This window comes from Mesitornis unicolor, unplaced genomic scaffold (genome assembly GCF_000695765.1).
Source record: "Mesitornis unicolor isolate BGI_N332 unplaced genomic scaffold, ASM69576v1 scaffold11902, whole genome shotgun sequence".
In the NCBI taxonomy this organism is placed as follows: Eukaryota; Metazoa; Chordata; class Aves; order Mesitornithiformes; family Mesitornithidae; genus Mesitornis; species Mesitornis unicolor.
In genome coordinates this window covers 44128-66692 of record NW_010167228.1, presented here as the reverse complement: position 1 = coordinate 66692, position 22565 = coordinate 44128, and the positions used below count along the sequence as shown (strand labels likewise).

General features: G+C 39.7%; 1 protein-coding gene across 1 annotated transcript; it reads left to right on the top strand.

Moving 5' to 3' along the window:
- The first annotated feature begins 542 nt into the window (after positions 1-542).
- On the top strand, positions 543-22274 carry GALNT8 (polypeptide N-acetylgalactosaminyltransferase 8). Its single transcript, XM_010178630.1, has 11 exons — positions 543-693; positions 3691-3970; positions 7184-7350; positions 8384-8567; positions 10518-10715; positions 13056-13170; positions 16431-16616; positions 18021-18158; positions 18997-19092; positions 19703-19870; positions 22095-22274. The coding sequence occupies exons 1-11, from the start codon at positions 543-545 to the stop codon at positions 22272-22274; spliced, it is 1863 nt and encodes a 620-aa protein (XP_010176932.1).
- The last annotated feature ends 291 nt before the right edge of the window (positions 22275-22565 follow it).

The following is a 22565-nucleotide window of genomic DNA, read 5'->3' as shown; positions in this document are numbered from 1 at the left end:
TCGAGCTGTTGGAGTGGGTCCGAAGGAGGACCACGAAGATAATCAGAGGGCTGGAACACCTCCCCTATGAGGACTGGCTGAGAGAATTGAGGCTGTTCAGCCTGGAGAAGAGGAGGTTCTGGGGGGACCTTATAGCAATCTTCCAGTACCTGAAGGGGTCCTATAGGAAAGCTGGGGAGGGACTTTTTACCAGAGCAGGTAGCGATAGAACGAAGGGGAATGTTTTTAAACTGGAAGAGGGTAGATTTAAACTAGATATTAGGAAGAAATTCTTCACTGTGAGGGTGGTGAGACACTGGCACAAGCTACCCAGGGAAGTTGTGGATGCCCCCTCCCCGAGAGTGTTGAAGGCCAGGTTGGACAGGGCTTTGAGCAACCTGGTCTGGTGGGAGGTGTCCCTGCCCATGGCAGGGGGCTTGGGCTGGATGATCTTTAAGGTCCCTTCCAACACAAACCATTCTGTGATTCTAAGAGGCCATGAATTGATATACATAAGAAAGAGCATCAGCCTTTAAGGCAGGAGACACTGCTGAGGAGGAGGCATGGGGCTGCAGATGCACTTTTGGAAAGAGACACTTCTGAAGGGACTGTGGCCCATAAAGGACACATACTGGGACAGGGAAACCCTGAGGGACTGTGGCCAGCAGATGGCCCTTGCTGGGACAGCAATGCTGGAAAGTGTGAAGAGGCTTGGTATTTTTTATGGAAAGGAAAGCTCTGTATACTAGTTATTGCTGTGGGTGTTGCTTCATATTCACATACATATACTAGGCATAACTGGGAGGGTTTTGGTATGGTGACCTGCAGGAATAGGCTGTGTGGAAGAGGGCTGTGAAGTGCCCTATACCAGTCACAATTGCTTCCTGCAAGCACAAAAACTGATGGAAAACCCATTTTAATGTATTCTCACATTTCTGTTTAATTAGATTCACAGTTCCCCAGCTGCCAACGATCAGGAAACAAAGAATTGGCTTGCAGTTTATTCCAACTGTCTTTGTGTGTACGTGTGCTTTGTTGCATGACAGGCTTTCTGTCATCTACCTAACAGCCCTGCACTTCCTACAGCATCACCACAGGTGCTTGCTCGGTTCACATGACTCATTACACAAGCCAGTGAGAGCTGAGTGATATCTCTGACACTGATAACTTTTACAGATACAGGTAAGCATGTAAGTGAAAATACCTTTAAGCTGCACCTTATCATCATCAGTTCTATGACTCATTAGACTCTGTTAATTACTTCATCTGAGCAGTCTCAGCTCTCAGTCAAGTAGAGGCAACTTGGAACAGTGCATCTGGAAAGAAGACTCAGTGCAGACCCAGAACCACAGACAAACTCCAACCAGCAGCAGAACTCTGAGTTTCTTTAAGCTTACAATGGCACCATGGAAGAGACCACATAAAGTTGTGCTGTTAATCATGAATGCAGGTTTTGTGTGTTACCTGGTGCACTTTCTGCAAGACCAAAAAAAGGGAAGACTTGATTCCTTGGAAGTTAATCCTCGGTCTCTGAACCAAGAAAATAATATTCTTCAGCGACTGGACCATTTGGACTGGAACATTCATAACCTCTGTAAGTAAAATCCCCTTAATTTTTTGCAGATTTGGTATCTAGGTTTCCTGAAGGATAGAATAATAGACAGCAGCAATAATATTTCTTTCGGTTTCCCTGGACACCTTTGATTGTTTGGCTTGTTTGTCTGGGTTTTTTTTTATTTCTTGTAATCTCAAAAAGATTCGATAGCTTCTTTACTTACACACAAAGCAATAGAGTTTTTCAGAGTCATCATGATTATTTTTTGCATACTAAACAGTCCTTGACCCTGAACTCTTTTAGAATTGTTAAGCAGTTTTAAGGTGGTGCTTGTACCAGCATACTCATCTCGGGCAGCTATTATTCCTGTCTTTATTCTGTTTGCCATAAAAAGCTACTTTTGAGAGGAACTGGAAACGCCCCATTTCCTCAGCTTCTGCTGTGTGGGTGAGCAACAAGGGGAACTGTGACTCACTTGGTCGTTTTCCTTTATGTACCTTGAGCATAGACACAATAGAGCTGCTGTGGGGAAAAGATGCTGGTGAAATTAGCATCACCTGCACGATTAGACTATGCTTTCAAGCAGCATTAGGTGAAATCTGCTGGCAGGACTGTTTCTCTTTCATCCCACGACAGTGAAAGGCCAAGTGCATCCCAGCAGATATGCTTGTATATGAGCAGTATTCATTTAGAAAGGGTCTTTTATTTCTCATGGTGGGGTTTGTGAATTTTGACCTTGTTTTCCGGTATCTGTTGAAGGTTGGGCTGTTGGGAAGTGGGCACAATAGACCCATTTGAATAAAGGCTGAATAATCCACCTCTTTATTTCCTTTGCATTGTTTGATTTCCCACTTTTTCCATGTTGTTTGAATCTAATCAGCTTATGGCAGTGATAGGAGGGCTAAAGCAGCCAGAACTTTGCTGGCTGGCATTGCTTTGACAGTCATGTTGTCCACATCTACGCACATTAGAGCTGGGAGGTACGGTAGGTAGAACAGGAGAAGAAACCTAGAATGTCTCAATCATCCAAGCCTGAAACTAGCTGTTTGAAATGCCACTTGGGGCACCCTTGAACTCAATAAGGAATTTCCCTTCTCATACTGTCACTGTTGCTGCTGACAATGTCTTCACTGGCACCTAGTCTCGTGGACATCTATAGTTGGGCATAGCTTTTGTTGATTATCTTAGAGCCATTTGAAAGAAAGTTAAAGCCTTCACTTCAATGAGTAGTCATGGAATCACATAATAGTTGAGGTTGGAAGGCACCACTGGAGATGGTCTATTCTAATTCTCATGCTCAAAGCATCAACTAAAGCAGGTTCCCCAGAACACTGTCTAGTCAGGGTTTGAATATCTCCAAGGATGGAGACTTAACCTATATGGTCTACTTGTTCTGGTTTTCAGTCACTCCAGCAGTTAAAAATAAAATTAAAATTTTAAAATATTTATTATGCTTAAATGGAATTCCCTGTATTTCAGTTTGTGTTCATTGCCCGTTGTCCTTTCATGAGACACCAGGAGAAGACTCTTCCTCCATCTTTAGTTTTGAATTTATTTTATTTACCTTCAAAAGCAATATGTCCTAGACAGCCTTACACAGGCTATCTGTGCCTTTTCATTATGGCACAGAATTGTGAACCTAACAAAATCTTGAGAGATTAGGGCTCACTCTGTTCAAATATTTCTGAGCGGAAGTCAAAAGATTCCAGTAAGCTTATTAAGAGAGATGGCAAAGAGCTCATTTACTGTATTTACCTTCCAGACAAATATATCAACAACTTGATTTAGATGGGAATCCCATTATGGATCCTTAATACACTAATGTAGCTCAAGCATAAAATTATGGAAAGTTTTTGAGCATGATTTAACAATTTGTGTTGCTCCTACTCACGGTTTTCTCCACTGATGCCAGCACAGTGTCCCTTACTCATGCTACTGAGAGCAGAATCTGATGCAGGCTGTTGTGAAACGTGATGTTTAAAAACTGTTCTCATGTAGGCAGGAGGGTCTGATGCTGCTCTCATGTGAATATCACTTTAGTTGTAACTTCACGGATCTCTTGACCTGCAGTGTCATAAGTAAAATGTGGCTCAGTTATGATGATGAGTGTGTTGACAATTGCTGTTATAATTAATCCTTCTTTTATTTTCAATCAGCAAAATCAGTGGAAGCATTTCGTAAAAGTATAAAGCAGATAGATCTGAAACTGCAAGATACCTCCAGGTCTGAAGTCCACGAAGCTGATAAAGCAAAGGAGGAAAAGAAGATTGTACGTTTGCTGTACCCAGACTCATTTTTGTTCAAACGGTGGGGTAAAGATTTAAGGGAAGAGGAGCAAACTGTCGCACAGAATTTGTTCTTAAGTTATGGGTATAATGTTTACCTCAGTGACCGTCTACCTCTGGATCGACCTATCAAAGACACCAGATCTCCCAGGTGCAGTATACATTCTCTACATTCACAAGTATACATGAAATTTAAAGGGAAAGGGATTAAAAGGATCTGCATTGCTTTGGATTAAGTTAAAATTATCTACTAACAAATTTGTGCTCTGTTTAGTTTTTTTTCCTATAATTTTCTTCCAAATCTTTGCTCAGACTTGTGATACTCCAAAGGCTGTGAAAAGTCACAGTGTAAAGAAGACACCTAGGAAAAAGAATATAATGCTGACATTATAATTGATATAGGACTTCGAACTGCCAATAAAAAGAGGAAAAACTAACTTTAGTATTCAGAAGGTATGAGACCACCCGATCCGTTTACATTCTATTTAAGCTCCAAAGGCAGGACATCTGAAGCATGCTTTCTCTGGTCTCTTAAGTTGTTTTACATAAGTCTCATATGTGCTGAGATATCCAAAGTGGTGTTTCTTAACTTCCCCTTTGTAAAACCCTCAAAATATAATTGATAAAGTAAACCCCTATGTTGTAAAATTCTGCCCCTTTTTACAAAATGCTTGTTTTTCTTAGCTATGTTGCAGACTAAGTGGGGAATATCTATACTGCTTATTAAAAGATGATTAGAAATCAAAGAGGAGAGGTGGCTGGAAATAATTATTGGCCAGTGAGTCTCATGAAGGGTGAGGGACGATTCAGCACTTGAGCTGAATTGCTGGCACTCCTATGTATCATATTTCAGACATAGCCATAATGGACCGGTGACCTTATGAGCTTCCTTATAGCCTTATTTTTCTTTCTGTACTTCCCTCAAGCTAGCAAAGAGTCTGAGGATTAACTGCATGAAAAACATAGTGGGGTAAATAAGATTTAGGTAAGCCATTCACTTCATAAAAGAACCCTCAAGGGATTTTTCCAGGAATTAGCTGGTTCTTGAATCCAATAGATAATATTTTTTTAATGCAGACCAGTGGTACCATGGGAGCTGGCATAAGTAACTATTAAAATCCTCATTAGGAACAAGTATATGTTAAAAAAGCAAACACTTTTTTTTTGTATAGTATAAAAGGATACACAGTTTATTGCAAAAGATAATAGTAAGCTTTACAGGGATTAACTGGTGTAAACATGGGAGAATGTCACAGAGATACTGCAAACCTATACCTTTGTATCTGTGGTTGCTTGTACTAAATCTGACAGAGCATTTCCAAAAAGGATGTTGGGAGCAGAGTGGATTGCAAGCGAGGCGTGAATTAACAATGTCGCACTTGGGAAAAGGGGAGTTGTCTTACTGGCAGCCCTCTGGAAGATGTAAAGAGCAGGTTATGCAACTGGTTCCTCATCGTACTGCTTGGATGGAGCTCGTTCCATCTAGGGCAGACGGTAATGCATTGCCCTTGACTGTGGGTGTCCTCTGGGTCTTGGATCAAGCCTTAACTCTGGCACGTAATGACAGTTTGCATGCACTCCTTGGTTCACAGTGTCTGAAGCCGAGTGAGGGCTGTGTAGTAGCTTCCAGAGTGAGTTTAGGGGACTTTCTGTGCAGCATGTTTTGGGGTGCTCAGGCAGAGGGTGTGAAGTTGTGTGAATGTGTGTAGGGCAGTGTTGCAGAGGAGACAAGGTTGAGACAGGCTTTTTGCAGTGGTGAGCCAGTCACAAATCCTCTTGAGGCAGCCCTGAGCCTAACAATCCCCACTCTACTGGGGGATAGTTTTGGAGAGGTGGCTGGAGCAAATCACAGGACGGTAGGGGCTGGAAGGGACCTCTTGAGGTCACCTAGTCCAACTCCCCTGCTGAAGAAGGTTCACCTACAGCAGGCTGCACAGGTTGGCATCCAGGTGGGTTTTGAATGTCTCCAGAGAAGGAGACTCCACAACCTCTCTGGGCAGCCTGGTCCAGTGCTCTGGCACCCTCACAGTAAAGAAGTTTTTCCTCATGTTCAGGTGGAACTTCCCATGTTCCAGTTAGTGCCTGTTGTCTCTTGACCTGTTGCTGGGCACCACTGAAAAGAGTCTGGCCCTACCCTCTTGACACCTGCCCTTTAGATATTTTTAAGCATTGATAAGATCCCCTCTCAGTGCTTATAAATATCTAAAATGCATGATTAGTCTATGTGGTCCCAAAGAATGGGTGCAGTGCCTGGTGCTTTTCTGCTTAGCATCATAAAGAAACAGAAACACATCCTAAAGATTTATTTTCAGAGACTGCCTTTGCAGATATTATTCATCCAGGCTCCAGTGCTAATGGGGAATAAAGCTAATGGACAAATTCCAACAAAAATGCATTCTATTTGTGCACAACTGCCACTGTAGAGTTCTACCTGGAGTATAAGCCTGGCTTTCAGAGAGCTGCATTAGGTAGCCACCCAACTCACAGTCTGAGTATTGCTTTTATGAACATGTTTCTAAGGGCAGGGAATGATCAGCCTGAGAATGCAGCTATGCTCTGTTGTCTGCTCTAGAGGGAGTTAGTGCTTAGCACTATGAAGAAGACCTAGTCCTCACCATCTGCCTGGTGGCCAGGGTGTTAATTAGCAGATATTCCAATATATATTCCCAATATATACTTAAAAAAAAGAAAATCTTTTGATAGCAAGCAGGAAGTACAGACATGTTCAAATAGCACAAAATGAGTTTGTTTCAGTACTTGGAACAATTTATTCTGGAGTAGCATAGAGTTCCACAAAGCCTGGCTTACTCTGTAAGAAGGATTTTTGAAGCGCTTTCAAGAATTTCCAAAGAGATTCCTTGTCCAAGGGAATCCTTATTACATGTCAGTTTAAAAGTGTAGCTAGACCTAGCTTGTTTTTCTTCACTGAACATATAAAGGGATTATTATCTAATTTGATTTTATCTACTGCCAACTTTGGACACTGTCATAATCTCCTGTAAATGCAAAAAGTCAAATTTCACTCACATGTCCACTGCCTAATCACTGTAAACTAATCATCATTGGATGAGTTAACTGTATTCTTTAATTTTAATATTTTATAACTATTTTGAATTGAGAAACAGTAATTGTTGTTGTTGTTGTTTTAACAGAAATTTAAATTTTACCCCAATGGTTGATATACATACAGAATGCAGTTCAAATGAATAATGAAACTTGGATTTGGGAATTCCTTTTTTTCTACTTTTATGCTGATTTTTGCTATATGTTTTAAGCCCATCATCCCAATTCTGCATTCTTGCAGCTGCCTTGCTTTCTAACTTTCTCTAGAAACTGTGCTAAAGTTGTTTTTCTTCTATTACAGCTGTATAATGAAAACATATCCAAAAGACCTTCCAACACTCAGTGTTGTACTTATATTTATGAATGAGGCACTGTCAATCATCTTACGTGCAATTACTAGTATAATTAACCGAACACCATCTCATTTATTGAAAGAAATCATCCTGGTAGATGATTACAGTTCAAACGGTAAGTGACCCAGGGAAGTCAGGAACTTTGCTAATTTAATGCCACAATGCCTTTTGGGTGCACACAGAGTAGAGTGCTCAAAATTAAGAAGTAAATTGAGTAAATGAGAAAAACAAGTGCAGCTCAGTAGCCTGAAAAAGGACAGCCGAAAAGTTTAAAAATTGGAGTGGGACAGTATTTATCATCAGGGTCTCATCAGGCACGGTACCAAAGTGACAGTATGCTAAGAAAACTATCTCTGTAGGTATCTGAAATAGTTCACTGAAGAGTGGTGTCTTGGGTTGTGGAGAATACTTTTGGGGAAGCGGTGGGTGCATTGTTGCTCTTAAAATTGAGCTGAACACAGCACTGTAAAATCATCTGTAAGGAACAATCATGACCCCGAACTTAAGGGTGGTCTTTTTTTTTTTTTTCTTCCTTGCCTGATGACATGTGTTTGATTTCTCATTTTTCTAAGACTTTGTAGCTGCTAGAAAAACATGTCAGTTTGGGTGGAGCAAAAATTTAAATGAATTTCCAAAATGATGTGAAGAGGTCCCAACTTTCTATTCCTTTTCTGACACTATTTTTTTCTCTGGTGAGGGGGTTGGCATGCCTACAGTTCTTACAGGAGCATTTCACGTTCTCAGGGCTTGTTTATCTTCTCTTTTCCACATGGTAGAAGATGCACACAGAAATTACTGCACTAAGACAGCTAGTTGGTTGCTGTTGTGGTGCACTTCTAAAGTTTCCACATACTGATGTGTTTGTGTACGGTTTAGAAGCCCTATAATAGCACTATATGTAAATGAAATTGAGGTACTTAACTAAATTATTGGAATGGAAGCTGGTTTTAAAAACAAACCTCTTGATTTCATCAGTACCTGAATAACGCCACCTGTTCTATTGGACAGAACAAATCAGTTTTCAGTCTGGAATGGGGAGAAGATAGAAAGTCATTACCTACATGATCTTTTCAATTTCTTAGTATTGATAACTCCTTTCTTAACTTTTTTTTTTTTTTAAATCATTCAAATGGGGGTGCTGGTTTTAGATGATCTAAAAGGACCTTTGGAAACACGCATCAAAAATTATGATATAAACCATCCTGGACTGCTGAAGATTATCAGACATCAGAAAAGACAAGGCCTAACACAAGCCCGGATTTCTGGCTGGGAGGCATCAACTGCAGATGTTGTTGCAATTTTGGATGCCCATATTGAAGTGAATACTGCATGGTAAGATTACGAAGACTGGGGGGGTTCTGAAGTGGGGAGAGAGGAATAGACAAGGAGTGTGTAACTGTGTAGCTGGGACAGGCATCCCATATACGGCTCTCCTTCCTGGCCTCCCACATGTTAATTAGCAGCTACCAAGTCATTTACTTCTGAGAGTAAAAGGGATAAAATTGTTTGAAAGAAATAGCAAAGCAGACAGGTAACAGAATAAGCTGTTTAGTGAAGAGGAAGAGAGAAAGGCCTACCTTTTCTAGATATTTATTACATTTCTAGGAAAAAAGATGTCACACAGGGAAATAACATAAGAATGATGCAGGTTGTTTAGTTCCACTGCCAGCAGTTTTGGCCTTTGTTGAGTATATTACACAGCCATAATACCCAATGATTTTTTAAATTGTTTTGATTCTTATTACAGCTTTGACTAATATTTATTTACTGGTGCCTGTTAGTTTAATAGTGACTTGTAGTTCTGCAGGACTCTTTTTGCAAAGAGAGACAAAACAAGTGGCTGATGGTCGATACTTACATTCTGTTAGATAGCGATGTCTATGGTGGTAGTTTGTGTCAAACCTCTTTTACATCCTCTCCCCTCTGGGTTGTTGAATTCACTGGCTGACTATTTTCCATGTTGTCTTCTTTTCTGGGAGCAAGGTTCTTCTCCCAGCCATTCTTAGGCCAAAATGGCTCTGTGTGGTCCAGATTTTTCTTTGTCTTTCAATAACACACTAACTAACACACTCTAGCTGTTACAGTCCTAAAGTCAATACTGGAGTCCTATAGTCATGGCTTTCAGGACTCATTACGATAGGTTGGGCTGTCAAGAGTATGTAAGGAAAGATAAAGTCAGTTCTTCCAGGCCTAACAACGATTTGGCTCCAGCAAAAAGACACCCCCTGTTGGAGTCTGATACTCCCTGACAAGGTTCTTTTAGATATTCCACCTGAGGAGGGTTTAGTGTTTTAATGCTAAATTTACTTATTTGAAGGTACACAGGATTTTGGTTTAGAAAAGTGATACAGCAATATACTGAAATCACATGAGCACAATATAGCAAATGCTATATACAGTTGAATCACGATACAAACAGGATTCATATTACTGCTCTTTATATGCTCACTGTCAAGATCTTGGGCATCTCCAGTTGCTGGAAAGGAAATACATGGATTGAACCAACTCAAGTGCATTGTTGTCTTCAAAGTTCATTTTGATGGGTACTCAGGTTTTTCTACCCTGTGTTGGTCTGAGCCACATAAACACTTCTATGTTGGTCTGGCTGGGTCAGAAAGATAATACTTTCTATTGATTATTTTAGGAAGACCGTGTACATAACCAGTTGACCCAGTCAACTGACACCACCATTTATCTACAACAAGGGCCACCCTCCAGTCCCCTTGGTGTTGGGATTAGTTCAGCTACTTTTGTGATAGCTGTAGTCATTCTCTACATTCCTCTTTGAGCTTTGTGAGCACATCATCCTTGCCTACCTTCTCTAAGCCTTCTTCCATTGTAGGAGTTCACTGATTGGTCACCGCAGCTGTGCCATCAATACACAGGAGAAAGAAGGTGAATGATCAACCTCAGGGCTTACAGCACCTTTTGGGGTTTCTTTCCTTTCCATTCCCATTCCTTATCTCTTCATGCAGATAGTGAAGACTCTCTAGAGCCTGTAGGAAGCAGACCAGATAGCAATAAACTCAGAAAGTTAACTATGGAACTTATGGTTAGTATTAGTGACAGTCAAAATGCAGAAGGTGCCTAGCAGAAGGGAGAACTGAGCCATGGCATTAGCCATTTGGGTTACTAGCACTTCAAGACTAAATTTTTGTAGAGGCCAAAGTCAATGACTTAAATAAACTATCTGACCCAGTTTTAAAATCAGTAAAGTTTAGTACTGTTCATTAGATTTCTGCTTTTTCAAGATGAATAGACTCTGTTTGTTAATTTTGGTAGGGCTGAACCTATTTTGTCTCGAATAAAAGAAGATCGCACTGTTATAATATCACCAGTATTTGACAATGTTCGTTTTGATGACTTTGAGCTTCTTCAGTATTCACCGGCTGCAGATGGATTTGACTGGGCACTCTGGTGTGCTTATGAAGCTTTACCAGCTGACTGGTATGCTCTTAAAGATGAAACAGCTCCCATCCGGTAAGTATGAATAGCATTTGAGAGTAAGCCAAGGTACATGATATCCAATATAGAGATAGCAGAGGAAAGATGTTTCATAGGTGGTGGTATAGATAACTACGAAGCACATTATATCTAGGTAGCTGGTTTGGAAGTGTGGGTTCTTCAGCAGCCCTGAGTATCTCGGTATACCAGTTTCATTGCTGTATTACTGAATCTGCCCTGTGCAGATCCTGCTGTCAGGTTTTCAAGCAATACTTGTGTCATTGATTATTCTGTCTTATGTTCTTTAGATAGGAGTGTAGTAGCATATATATTGACAACACAAGATGGACTGTGGCCCCTCTCCATGCTTGCCCAAGGATATGAATGAATCTTACAACTTTGCTGGACCATTGCATCGAGTCTGTGAGGACTCGCATGGATTCAAGTTGTGCTACTTTCTTTAAAGATCCTGATGTGACATGATTACAGTGATCCTGGGCAGCCTTTTTCTACCTTTACTACTTCTGTGTCACACAAAAGCAAGAAAAATACATGAACTTGATGCACACAGCTGCTATACCTACAGTGACCCCTTACTCCTAGGCTTAGGTTCCAATATATTTGCTTCTGTTTCTGATACCTTCCTTATCTGCTCAGATTAGTTTATGTATTCAACACAAGATGGTTACTGGCACTGTGATACCAGGAGCCATCTCATGATGAATATATAACTTCATTTGTTTCCTTATTCTACAAGGATGTCAGATGTTATTGACTGTCCCTTAGCCATCCACTAAACAATATTAGAAAAACTAATGAGAGAAGATACAGTCATTAGATTTTTTTAGTCCTATCTTATTTTATTGAGTTTATGTGACAAGATTTTATTAGTGTGGAAGTTGGAGGGGTGGCTTCTGTAAAAAGAGGTTGAATAAAGCCTGATCCAGCTGGCTTCAAAATGGGCATGGCCAAAGCTGAGCCAATCAGCAATGCCGGTGGTGCCTCTGCAATAATGTCTTTAAGATAGGGTAAAAATACTGCACAGCAGCTGTGAGTGAGAGGATTGAGGAAGAAATATGAGAAAAACAGCCTTGCAGACACTGAGATTAGTGAAAAAAGAGGTGGAGGAGGTGCTTCAGGCGCCTGAGCGGAGATTCCCCTGCAGCCTGTGGAGAAGACCATGGTGAAGCAGGTTGCCCTGCTGCAGCCTGTAGAGGACTATGCCAGAGCACTTATCCACAAGGGGGGATGGAGGGAAGGTGATTTAGTTTTGTTTTTATCTCTCACTATCCTCCTTTATTTTAGATTAGCAATAAATTAAATTAGTATTCTACAAGTTGAGCCTATTTTGTTGGTAATGGTAACTGCTGAGCGACTTTCCTATCCTTATTTTGGCCCATGAGCTTTTTCATCTTATTGTCTTCCTCTATCTTGATGAGAAGGAGGAATGAGAGATCAGCTTTGTGGGTGCCTGATGGCAGCCAGCCAGGGTTAACTCAATACACTTCTTTTTATAAAGGGCTTTAAAATTTACAGTGCAGATCTTGAGGACAAAAGGCACTGTGAAAACATTTGAAAATAATGTACTGTGTTTGTCAGATGATATTGCAGATTTCTTCATTTGTATACTGCTACATCTGGCAGCCAAGCATTTGAGATAAGGCTGTATAGATACCTAGATAAGGAACTATGGTGAACATGTATGTGTTCAAAACATTATGTAGTGAGCATTAATGGTTTGGGTAGAAGAACGGAGTGAAAGCAAGCCAAACGTAGGCTAAAGAATGTTTCACATGGGAGTGTCCACAATTCTTAAGGCCAGAGGAAACTGAAATGGGTTTGGCCATAGAGAATGGGGATATCAAAAGAGCACCAAATGCCCTTTCATTCTCCTTTCCCTCACCTCTAGGATGGATTAGTCTACAGAGGATTTTGTCCTGCCAGACAGTTGTCTCATCTCTCTTTCAAAACCTCAATTGACAGTGATTCTACAATCCCTGTTGGCAACGGGCTTTAGTGTTTAAGTTTGCTTAAAGTTAGGTAGTGTTAGTTCACACTTAAATTTTCCTTTCTGCAGTATAATCTGATTTCTTTCTTATTGTTTTAAATATGTGAAAATTGTTGTTACATCTCCTCTCAAAATAGATCTAATTCTTTAAAAAATACTATATCATGCTTTTTAGACCATTGATAAAGTTTATTTGCTATCTTCAGGATTCTTTAAAGTTGATACACTTGTTGTTCTGAATTAAATGTTATTCTCTTTCATATACGACTGGAGACCCAGAAACTCAAGATGTGATTGATGGCTACTTGACTTTATTTTATTTCCATCATTGTTGCTTCTTTCTGTTTTTTACTTGTTTGGTTGTCCAGGAGCCCATCTATAATGGGGATTTTTGCAGCAGATAGGAAATTTTTGGGTGAGATTGGTGTACTGGACAGTGGAATGCACATATATGGAGGAGAAAATGTGGAACTTGGCCTGAGGGTAAGCCTATTTTTTTCATCTTTTTCAGAAAGACAGTGAAAACTAGGATGTCATGTTTTTGAAAGCACTCAAGCCACTGGTTATTGTCCAAAGCATGGGTTAATATTTCAGAACAATTCTGTTTTATTTTGCATACAAAAGAGAAGTGACAGATTTCCAAAAGTGTTTAATGCTCATTACCAGGCTTTTGTTGATACTTCTTAAGAATTTTGACTCCTGACACAAAAATCTAATTCAGTGAGGAAATACTGAATCTTGCAAGATGTGGTTCTTTGTAGAAATTTGAGGTATATGTCTCTTGGCTCACCAGAAGGTTAAGATAAGATCAAGTTAAAGGAAGTTGTGGATTAAGGGAAATTCCAGTTTTATCTGGAGTGTCTTTATTGATTAGGGAACATGTGAGAGCACTAAAAGGTCTACTGATGAGTATTTTTTTAAAGTAATGATGGTTGGAGACATTCTAGAAGACCTGAGAAGAAAAAAAAATTAACATACCACTTACCTCTATAAAGAGAAAGGATGGTAGGAAATAAGAATTTTAAACCTGTTGCAAGATTTAAATGTCTAGGAAAAAAATATTTGATTATTCTCTTTCTCTGTAAATATGAAAATTAAGATGATTGAGGGAATGGAGCATCTCCCTTATGAGGAGTGGCTGAGGGAGTTGGGTCTTTTTAGCTTGGAGAAGAGGAGACTGAGGGGTGACCTCATTAATGTCTATAAATTTGTGAAGGGCGAGTGTCAGGAGGAAGGAGCCAGGCTCTTCTCAGTGATGTCCAATGATAGAACAAGGGGCAATGGGAGCAAGCTGGAGCATAGGAGGTTCAATCTGAACATGAGGAAAAACTTTTTTACTGTAAGGGTTACGGAGCACTGGACCAGGCTGCCCAGAGAGGTTGTGGAGTCTCCTTCTCTGGAGACATTCAAAACCTACCTGGACGTGTTCCTCTGCAACCTAGTCTAGGTGATCCTGCTCTGGCAGGGTGGTTGGACTGGATGATCTTTCGAGGTCCCTTTCAACTTCTAATATTCTGTGATTCTGTGATTCAGTGAAAACTAGGGTATTTTGAAAGAAGTCAGTAACCAGTTTCAAAATTAACGTGAGGAAGAGATATTCCATTCTTCTAGTAGCAGGCCAGACCAACAGATTGAGAGCAGAGCTCCCTCCAGAAAGTATTGTGGGTTTTAAATACTTGCAGTCATTTGTGAGGAGACTGAACAGTTATGGTATACAAACTTACTCAGAGTTAGTAAGTTATGGTATACAAACTTACTCAGAGTTAGTAAATAAAAATGAATCACAAGAATTTGAAAAATGTCCCCTGACCTGAAAATAATCAGGAGATATGAGAGTCTTGTTCCTAACCTTCTCCAGGAATAAGTTTGCAGTTACTGTAGGATACAGTATACTAGGGTAGATGGACTGCTGGTCCAGTATGGACAATTTCTCATATTCTTACAAGTTTTCTTTTTTCATTCTGGCATCTATTAATAAGCACATAAAAGAAAATACAGACAATATACATTTGTCTGAACAAATCATGTTAAACAAGTCTAGGGTTGTTTTTTTTTCTATAATAGGGTAGCATGCTTTGTGCAAAGAAAACCAGCAGTAATTAGGAGAAACATGAATAATAAACAAATACAGAGGTGTAGATTGAGGAATGTCTAGCTAGAAAAGAACAAGGAGTAACAGACTTTGTATGCTTCAATATGGCCATGCAGCTGGATGGGAAACGATGGCATTGATGATCCTTCTACTTCTAAGTTCTCTTCTGGAGTTGTATTTTGAGTTCTGGGACTGTACATCAGGAAATACATGGAGTAATTGAATAATCTGAAAGAAAGAGAACAAACAGTTCCTGCAATATGTGACAATTTAGCAGAAATAGGCTGAAATGAGTTTTTCTTTTTATTTGTAGAAGAGATGATTAATAGGAAATAAAGTAGCACAGCCTTCCAAACATGCTAAATCCTATGTTAAATAAAGCCCCTGTGTGATAGGCACTAATCCAAGGCATGTGGACGTACTAACTTGGGTTGATTTTAGAAGTTGACACATTTCTCCACTACTTGCGGTGTACATGGCCAAAGACTTCATGCTTCAGATTCTATCTGTGAGACTGAAATGTCCCATGTCATTACTTCATGTCTTGTGAGTCAGGTTGTGGATTAGTATTTCAGTTCTGTTGCTTGAAGAAAAACATTTACACTTTATTCTTTATTGTCCTGCACCATTCACAGTTGTGAATGTGTATGTCTACTCTGCAGTCATTTACACAAGTTCTGGAGGTGAAAACAATGGAGAATTGCTTCAGTTAAAACAAAAAGCTGCTCTGAAAATAGACTGTAAAAATAGTATCGAAGATCTCTGTTTATTTCCATCTTGCAGGTTTCTTGTGTCAAAAATACTTGGTTAGCATGCAAGCTGCCTCTCATGTTTTTCTTTAGCCAGCTGCCAGTAGTGGAAAATTTAATGTGAACGAATTCACTAGCACATAATGGAGCACTGTGCTATGATCACTAAACTAGGACAATAAATCTGCATTATGTGGTGCCATGTGGACTTGCCAGCTTGAGTTCAGTTCTGCATAGCTGCTTGCCTTTTGAAGAGCTTCCACATTTACACTGGTTCATGTATAATCAGGTTGGGTGTGTTTGTTCTGGACCTTCAGTACTTTTGAAGCGTTGACTGTGGCCTGCTTAGGTATGTCTTTGAATTTCATGTAGACATTTTCCAGGAATCTACCGGATTTTTTTTTATTTTATTTTTTTTTTTAATTCTACCTGGTGTGTAAAGTTTTACAGGACCAGTTTTGTTCTTGGCATGTCTTGGATGATGTCTCTGCTTCTGAAGGATGCAGCTCCATAACCATCATAGTGGTTAGCAGTCTAGCTCCTAGTGAGGTCAGTTGGGAGAATGTACCAGTTTACCTTAGTGCTTTTATGCCAATTCATCTGAGTGTTTTGTCACAAGAAACTGGTGAGTAGTTTTGAAAATGGTGATGGCAAAGAGAAAGATAAAAGAACATGCTTTTACTCTCCTGGACCTGAGACAGGGCTACACACAGTGGAAACGAAAGGTATTGAAAAATTATTTTCATTTGCTCAAGCCAGGCTATAGAGCCTTGAATTCTGAAGGCATGCCAGTTCATCTGGTGAAGGAGGAGGGGGAGCAGAAATGGGAGCACTTTAACAGAAAGTGTAAAGAGTTTGAATAAATAGGCAACTTTACCTCAACTTCTGTCTTCTTGACCTAGGCCTGGCAATGTGGAGGTAAAATAGAAGTGCTTCCTTGTTCAAGAATCGCTCACTTGGAAAGAGCTCACAAGCCCTACTTGCTGGACTTAAGTGTTGCAATGAAACGCAATGCCTTGCGGGTAGCAGAAGTGTGGATGGATGACTACAAGAACATGGTCTACTTTGCATGGAATCTTCCAATTGAGGTGGCAGTGTTTTAATGTGTTTCAAAGTGTTTCCAAAGTCTAAAAGTTCCAAAGTGGTCAAATAAGAGCATGTAGTCATACAAAAAGAAGCATAGTGTGGTTATAAGAGTCACTGTGGGGAAAAAAAAATTAAAATATTGGTTAATACTTATTGATATGGATGGCATCCAGCAGCCATGATAATAGACATGTTCTTCTTAGGCTCAGACCAAGAGATGATGCCTAGCTTAAAGAATATAAGATGAAATCTTTCAAAATGTATTTTAATTTTTTTAGGAAAAGTAGGAAATATTTTACCTGGGATATTCATAATTTTGCATGAAAGAACATGTCCTTGAATATCTTTTAAATAAGCAAAATTGAACTTTAAATAGAGAATTCAAATATTCAATTACTTTTATTCAATTCAATGACTTATTAAATGAGCTCTCTTCTCTGCAGCCCAAAGTTTTGTTTTTGTTTTCCTTTTGTCCTGCACAAAATGGTGAAGGGACTGGAAGTGTCAAGACTAGATCTTTTGAGTATTGATAACTTCATTTAATAAAAAAATACTGCATTAATTTTCCCAGCCTGCACTTCAGTGGTTTTACGAATCTTTAATATAGGAAGAATAGCCTCCCAACTTCTTGTGTTTTCTTAAAGAGATATTAAAGAAACAAAATGTATAGTGATATAGCAGAAATCAAAACTTCAGAAGAATTCACTTTCCTTCCCCATTAGTTAACTTTTACTGTAAGTATTTGGAATTTTTCATCTGGAAATGCTAGTCATCAAAAACTAAGCTGTTAGTAGGAACACAATTATTAGTTTTAACTTTTTCATCTTTAATGACCCCTTTTCTCTGGGATATATTATTCTTTTTGAAATTCCTAACCTAACTGATTTGGGTCACAGACTGCATTTTACAGAACTGCTTAAAGACAGGGTGTAAGCTCCTGTTGGGTTGATTTCTGTCAAAATTTCCTGCTGGAGCTCACCCACTTAGCATAAGATATTACACAGTCTTGGAAACAACTGTTTGAATCTTGATTGCTCCCACATGAGATGAGCGTCACTGTCAACAGACTATTGATCAAACTAAGGTTGTTAACAGGCTCTGTCTTATTTTTTTTTTTGCTTTGAGCTAGTTGTTTGGGCTTTTTTGTCAGTATGAAAACTATTTCCTATCCATATCTAACTTTGATATTCTTTATATTTATGAAGTCATAACACATTACTTTTTTCTGTAATTTATTGGCACTTCTAGGCAAAAGTTCTGAAATTTTAAAAAATTTAGTTTGTTTTTTTAATGAACTTTTAAATATTTTTTTGTTATGACTAGACAATATGGAGAAATAAGGCTGTATTTTCCCTAGTTTATCAGACCATCTTAGTGTTATGAAATTAAATATGTTGTTCTTGCAGAATCCTGGAGTAGACTTTGGAGATGTTTCTTCCAGAAAAGAGCTGAGGAAAAAACTGAACTGTAAAGGCTTTGACTGGTACATAAAAACCATTTACCCTAATTTAATATATCTTCCCAACATTGTTGGCTATGGAACAGTAAGTATTAAGTCTGTTTATTTGAAATATGGAATAAGTCATTAGCTCTACCGTTATGAAGAACTGTTGTGAATATTGTTTTGTTGATTATGATATATTTTCCTAGGAACTTTAAAAAGACTTTTACAAGTCTTCCTAGATACTGAAGCTTTCTAAAGTCTTTTTAATATTAGTTGTCATTCTAGAACTTTTAAACTGTGGTTATCGTGCATTTACTGATGGGAGCACAACAGTATTTGGGAAAGTGTTTAACATGCTTTTTTTTTTTTACTACATGCAAACTCGTCTATTGACCAACAAGGATGGATCAATAACATCTTGTAAGGGCATGAATTTTTCAGTGGAATAGTATGGATTTTTTTTCCCCTGGAGATTAGCAGGATAATTCGGAAAGCATGCAGACATGAATCAAGATAGCATGTAGTACACTGGAAGTCAGGCCACTATTTGCAAAAGAGAAAACTAATTGTCAGTGCAGTGGCTTCTTAATAGAGGTAGGCATTTTCTAGACTCAAGCTTGTGCACCTTGCTGGAGCTGGGCAGTGGTAGTCACCTGTTTGGAGCTGCCTTGTGATTTCTGACAAGGTGCTGCATGGCACGTCATCGATGAGTCTTCGAAGGAACTGAGATTTTCTTTTGATTATTTTCTGTAATGAATCTTTTCTACAAAGGTAATCTGAGATTTTTCTAAACTCATATTGTATCTTCCATTTCAGGGTTCAATGCAGAGCTCTGAAAAAAAGTAGCTTTGCTCTCAGGACAATTTCTAAAATTTTTGGTGAGGAGTTGAAAACAGGATAGCTGTTCCCTGCAGTAAATATCCTGTTTTATTCTGCAGATGAAAAACACATTGAAAGAAGATATCTGTATTGATCAAGGCCCTGTCCCTGGAAACACACCAATTATGTATCCCTGTCATACATACTCATCACAGGTAATGCAAGCAACTGATCAGATTTTCACATATGAGCTGTTGCTAACTGTTCCTCTCAAGCCTCCACAGGGCCATGAAATAGGCACTTCAAAACTATTACCTCTGTGCTGTCTAAAGGGGAATATTAACCTTTGTTTCGTTAAATTCTGCTCCCCAATGCAACTGGCAGCAGAGCAGGTGGAGTTCTAAGTGCATTAAACTAAGGTTTTTGAGTTAGCGTTGCCAAAAAAATTGTGTGACCTCATGTTGATACTGATGGATCCTGTTGATTAACAGAAGATTGGTGGTATGAATGGGAGAGAACTCTTCCTCGCACCTCATTGCCTGTCCTCTCAGTAGTGCCTGTCCTCTCAGCAGGAGGAAAACTAAGGCTCACCATTCATGCTTATAAAAGCATCTTGGGTTTTTTTCATTGGAAAGGAGAAAGATGTTGAATAGAGTCAAATTCATCCTGGTTTAATTCCTGACAGATCAGTGAATGCTGGTGCTGTGCAGCTGATACATCTCAATATCAGTTTTGGAACTGTCTGCTATCATCTGATGATGAGATTTCCTTGGTAACTTAATTCATTGGTAACTTCACTGACAGTGGTGTCACTTTCTCTTTCAGCACATCTTTTATCACACTACTGGAGAAATGTACATAGGAGGTTTACATGCCCAATTGAATTCAGCTGATAGATGCCTAACGGACCCTGGGAATGAGGACCTGCCAGTTTTAGAGCAATGTGACACAGCTGTGAATAAAGGCCTGAACTTGCACTGGGATTTTAAGCAGGTGGGTGGATTTCTATATCCCTGCTTTTCAATAAGCTTTTCCATTATAATAAATTCTTAGACACTTTCCTTGCAAAGCAGTTTGCTTCTGAATTACATTGTCTCAATTTCAAGACTTGCAGGTGCCACTGCAAGAGCTGTGGCGAAGTTAATTAAGTCTTCAGGGGTGTGTGGTGGTAAAAAACAAAGGAATGGTCACACAGCTGAAGTTAACCGAGTTACCAGAATTTAACCAGTTCTCACTTGCTGTCTGAACCACAGCTACATATTTGTCCTCCAACTGTCTGTCAGTCTTGGTGAAATCGACTTATTTAAGCCTTTTAATTAATGGTTTAAGTCTTTATTTCTAGCTGGGCTGACTAAAACCACTCACTTGCTCAGTTATCACAGCCCAGCTAAGAGGTAGGGAATGTGCAAGCCCAGGTGCCTCTGTAGCTTTTGATGATCTGACTTTACGTTGTGAACACTCTCTCTGCTGTCCGCCATCTGGAGGGAGTCCAGAGAAGGGGCAGAAAGATGATCAGAGGGCTGGAGCACCTCCCCTACGAGGACTGGCTGAGAGAGTTGGGGCTGTTCAGCCTGGAGAAGAGAAGGCTCCCGGGGGACCTTATTGCGGCCTTCCAGGTCCTGAAGGAGTCCAGCAGGAAAGCTGAGGAGGGACTTTTTAGAAGGGCAGGTAGTGATAGAATGAGGGGAAATGGTTTTAAACTGGAAGAGGGTAGCTTTATACTAGATATTTGGAAGAAATTATTTACTATGAGTGTGGTGAGGCACTGGCACAGGTTGCCCAGGGAAGTTGTGGATGCCCCCTCCTTGGAAGTGTACAAGGTCAGGTTGGACCTAGGGCTTTGAACAGCCTGGTCTGGTGGGAGGTGTCTCTATCCATGGCAGGGAGGTTGGACTGGATGATCTTTAAGGTTCCTTTCAAACCAAACCATTCTGTGATTCTATGATCTGTCTTCCCCGCCTCCTCATGGGACTTGTTGGTCTTAGAGGAAAAAGTGGGCTGACACCTTGTCCTGCTCACTCTCTGGTACCATCTTCTGTACCAGCATCTGAACATGGAAATCCTTGTTGGAGATCAGGCTAGTTTCATTCTTTCAGAGCTCAGGTTACAGCCGACGATGAGAGCCTTCAAGCCATGTTCACTCGTCTCCACTTGTGCAGGGTCTATGTGGACATGCTTAAGATCCCAAATGGTACTTTCATATTCTGCATTCAGTGCCTCTGACACAGAATATTACAATACTATCTTAGTCAGCTAGTCTAAGAAAGATACTGCTGTGCTGCTGGGGCAGGATAAACAGGCAGCAGCAATAATGATGGAGGAAGAGGCGGGATGGGAAGCCATGCAGTTTCTCCCCTGTGTTGGTAAAAACCTTGTTAGCTTTAGGTAATTATTAATTAACTGATTTTACATGTAATGTGTGAGTCTGTTTACTGTATCCCTCTCAGTGAAAAACTAGGCAGGAGACTAATCTTGTGAGAGAGTGTTAGAGAATAGAAGTGAATTGGTGAAAGACAAAGGTTTCAGTGATGTGCAACAAATAATATAGACCTAAATTGTCTGGAGAAATTCCGCTAACATGGGGTTTCCTTTATCTTTAGTCTGGTCTATAACTACAAAACTTAGAAAAAGGTGCAGGTATGTTTCTGGAAGATTTAGACTCGCCCTAAAAGTAAACTTCTAGTTCCTTGCATGCATCAAGCATTATCATAGTGACACAACTGGGTGCCTGAATGAGCCGGGTAAGATCCTGTTTACTCTGGAGTCCAACCCCTTAGAAAAATCCTCATTTCCAGAGTGATGACTTGACTTAATCACACCCCACCTCATTCATAGTTGTTGGTAGTGAAATACTGACTTGGAGATAAGAGATGAATATTCTTACCGGCTATTAGCTCTCTTATTTCAAAAGAGAATACAGTATTAAAATTTCCTAAAATGATTTTTCTGAACTTTAAAAAAACCTCAAACTCACAAATAACAAACATCCCCCCCAGTTCCAAAAAATAGACACAAAATAAACCTCTGAATACATTTTAGTATGCCTTGGAGCAAGCTGTCAGGCATTGTTAACCTGAGGAAAACACAACATTTTTCTTTGAGGTCCATGACCTACTAGTTTCTCAGACACATTTGTAGAAGCTGAGAGAATTGCTTCTTGACTGAACACTAAATTTATAAGCCCTCAGCCTCTCTCCTATTTCCTTTCCTTTTGTAGGGATCAGCTGTAATCAACAGGAGCACTAAAAGATGCCTTGAAATCGCAGCAGATGATACAGTTTCACACAGGCTTGTTATCCGGACCTGCACAGGACAAAGGTGGAATATCCAACATACGGTTAAAGACTGGGGAAAGACAGAAGACCTGGACCAGAAGACACAGCACTCAAAGCATTGACTAGAGGACATTTTTCGCTGAAAATTGCTACATTCATAACACATCGCTGAAAGTAATGATTTCAAGAGTTTGTTTACACGGGATTTTACGATGTAGTAGTTATTGCAGGAGCTATGAGCTACTCACAAAAAGGTGCAAGGTAATCTCATTGCATTCTTGGGGCATCAGCTCCCTGAGATTCCTCTATTAGGAGAGGGATTGTCTTTGCTCTCTTTTAATATTGCTGGAGAGAAGCAGTTACGTCTAAGAGTGTTTCAATCCACCTGAGTATATTATGTGGTCATTTGGAAG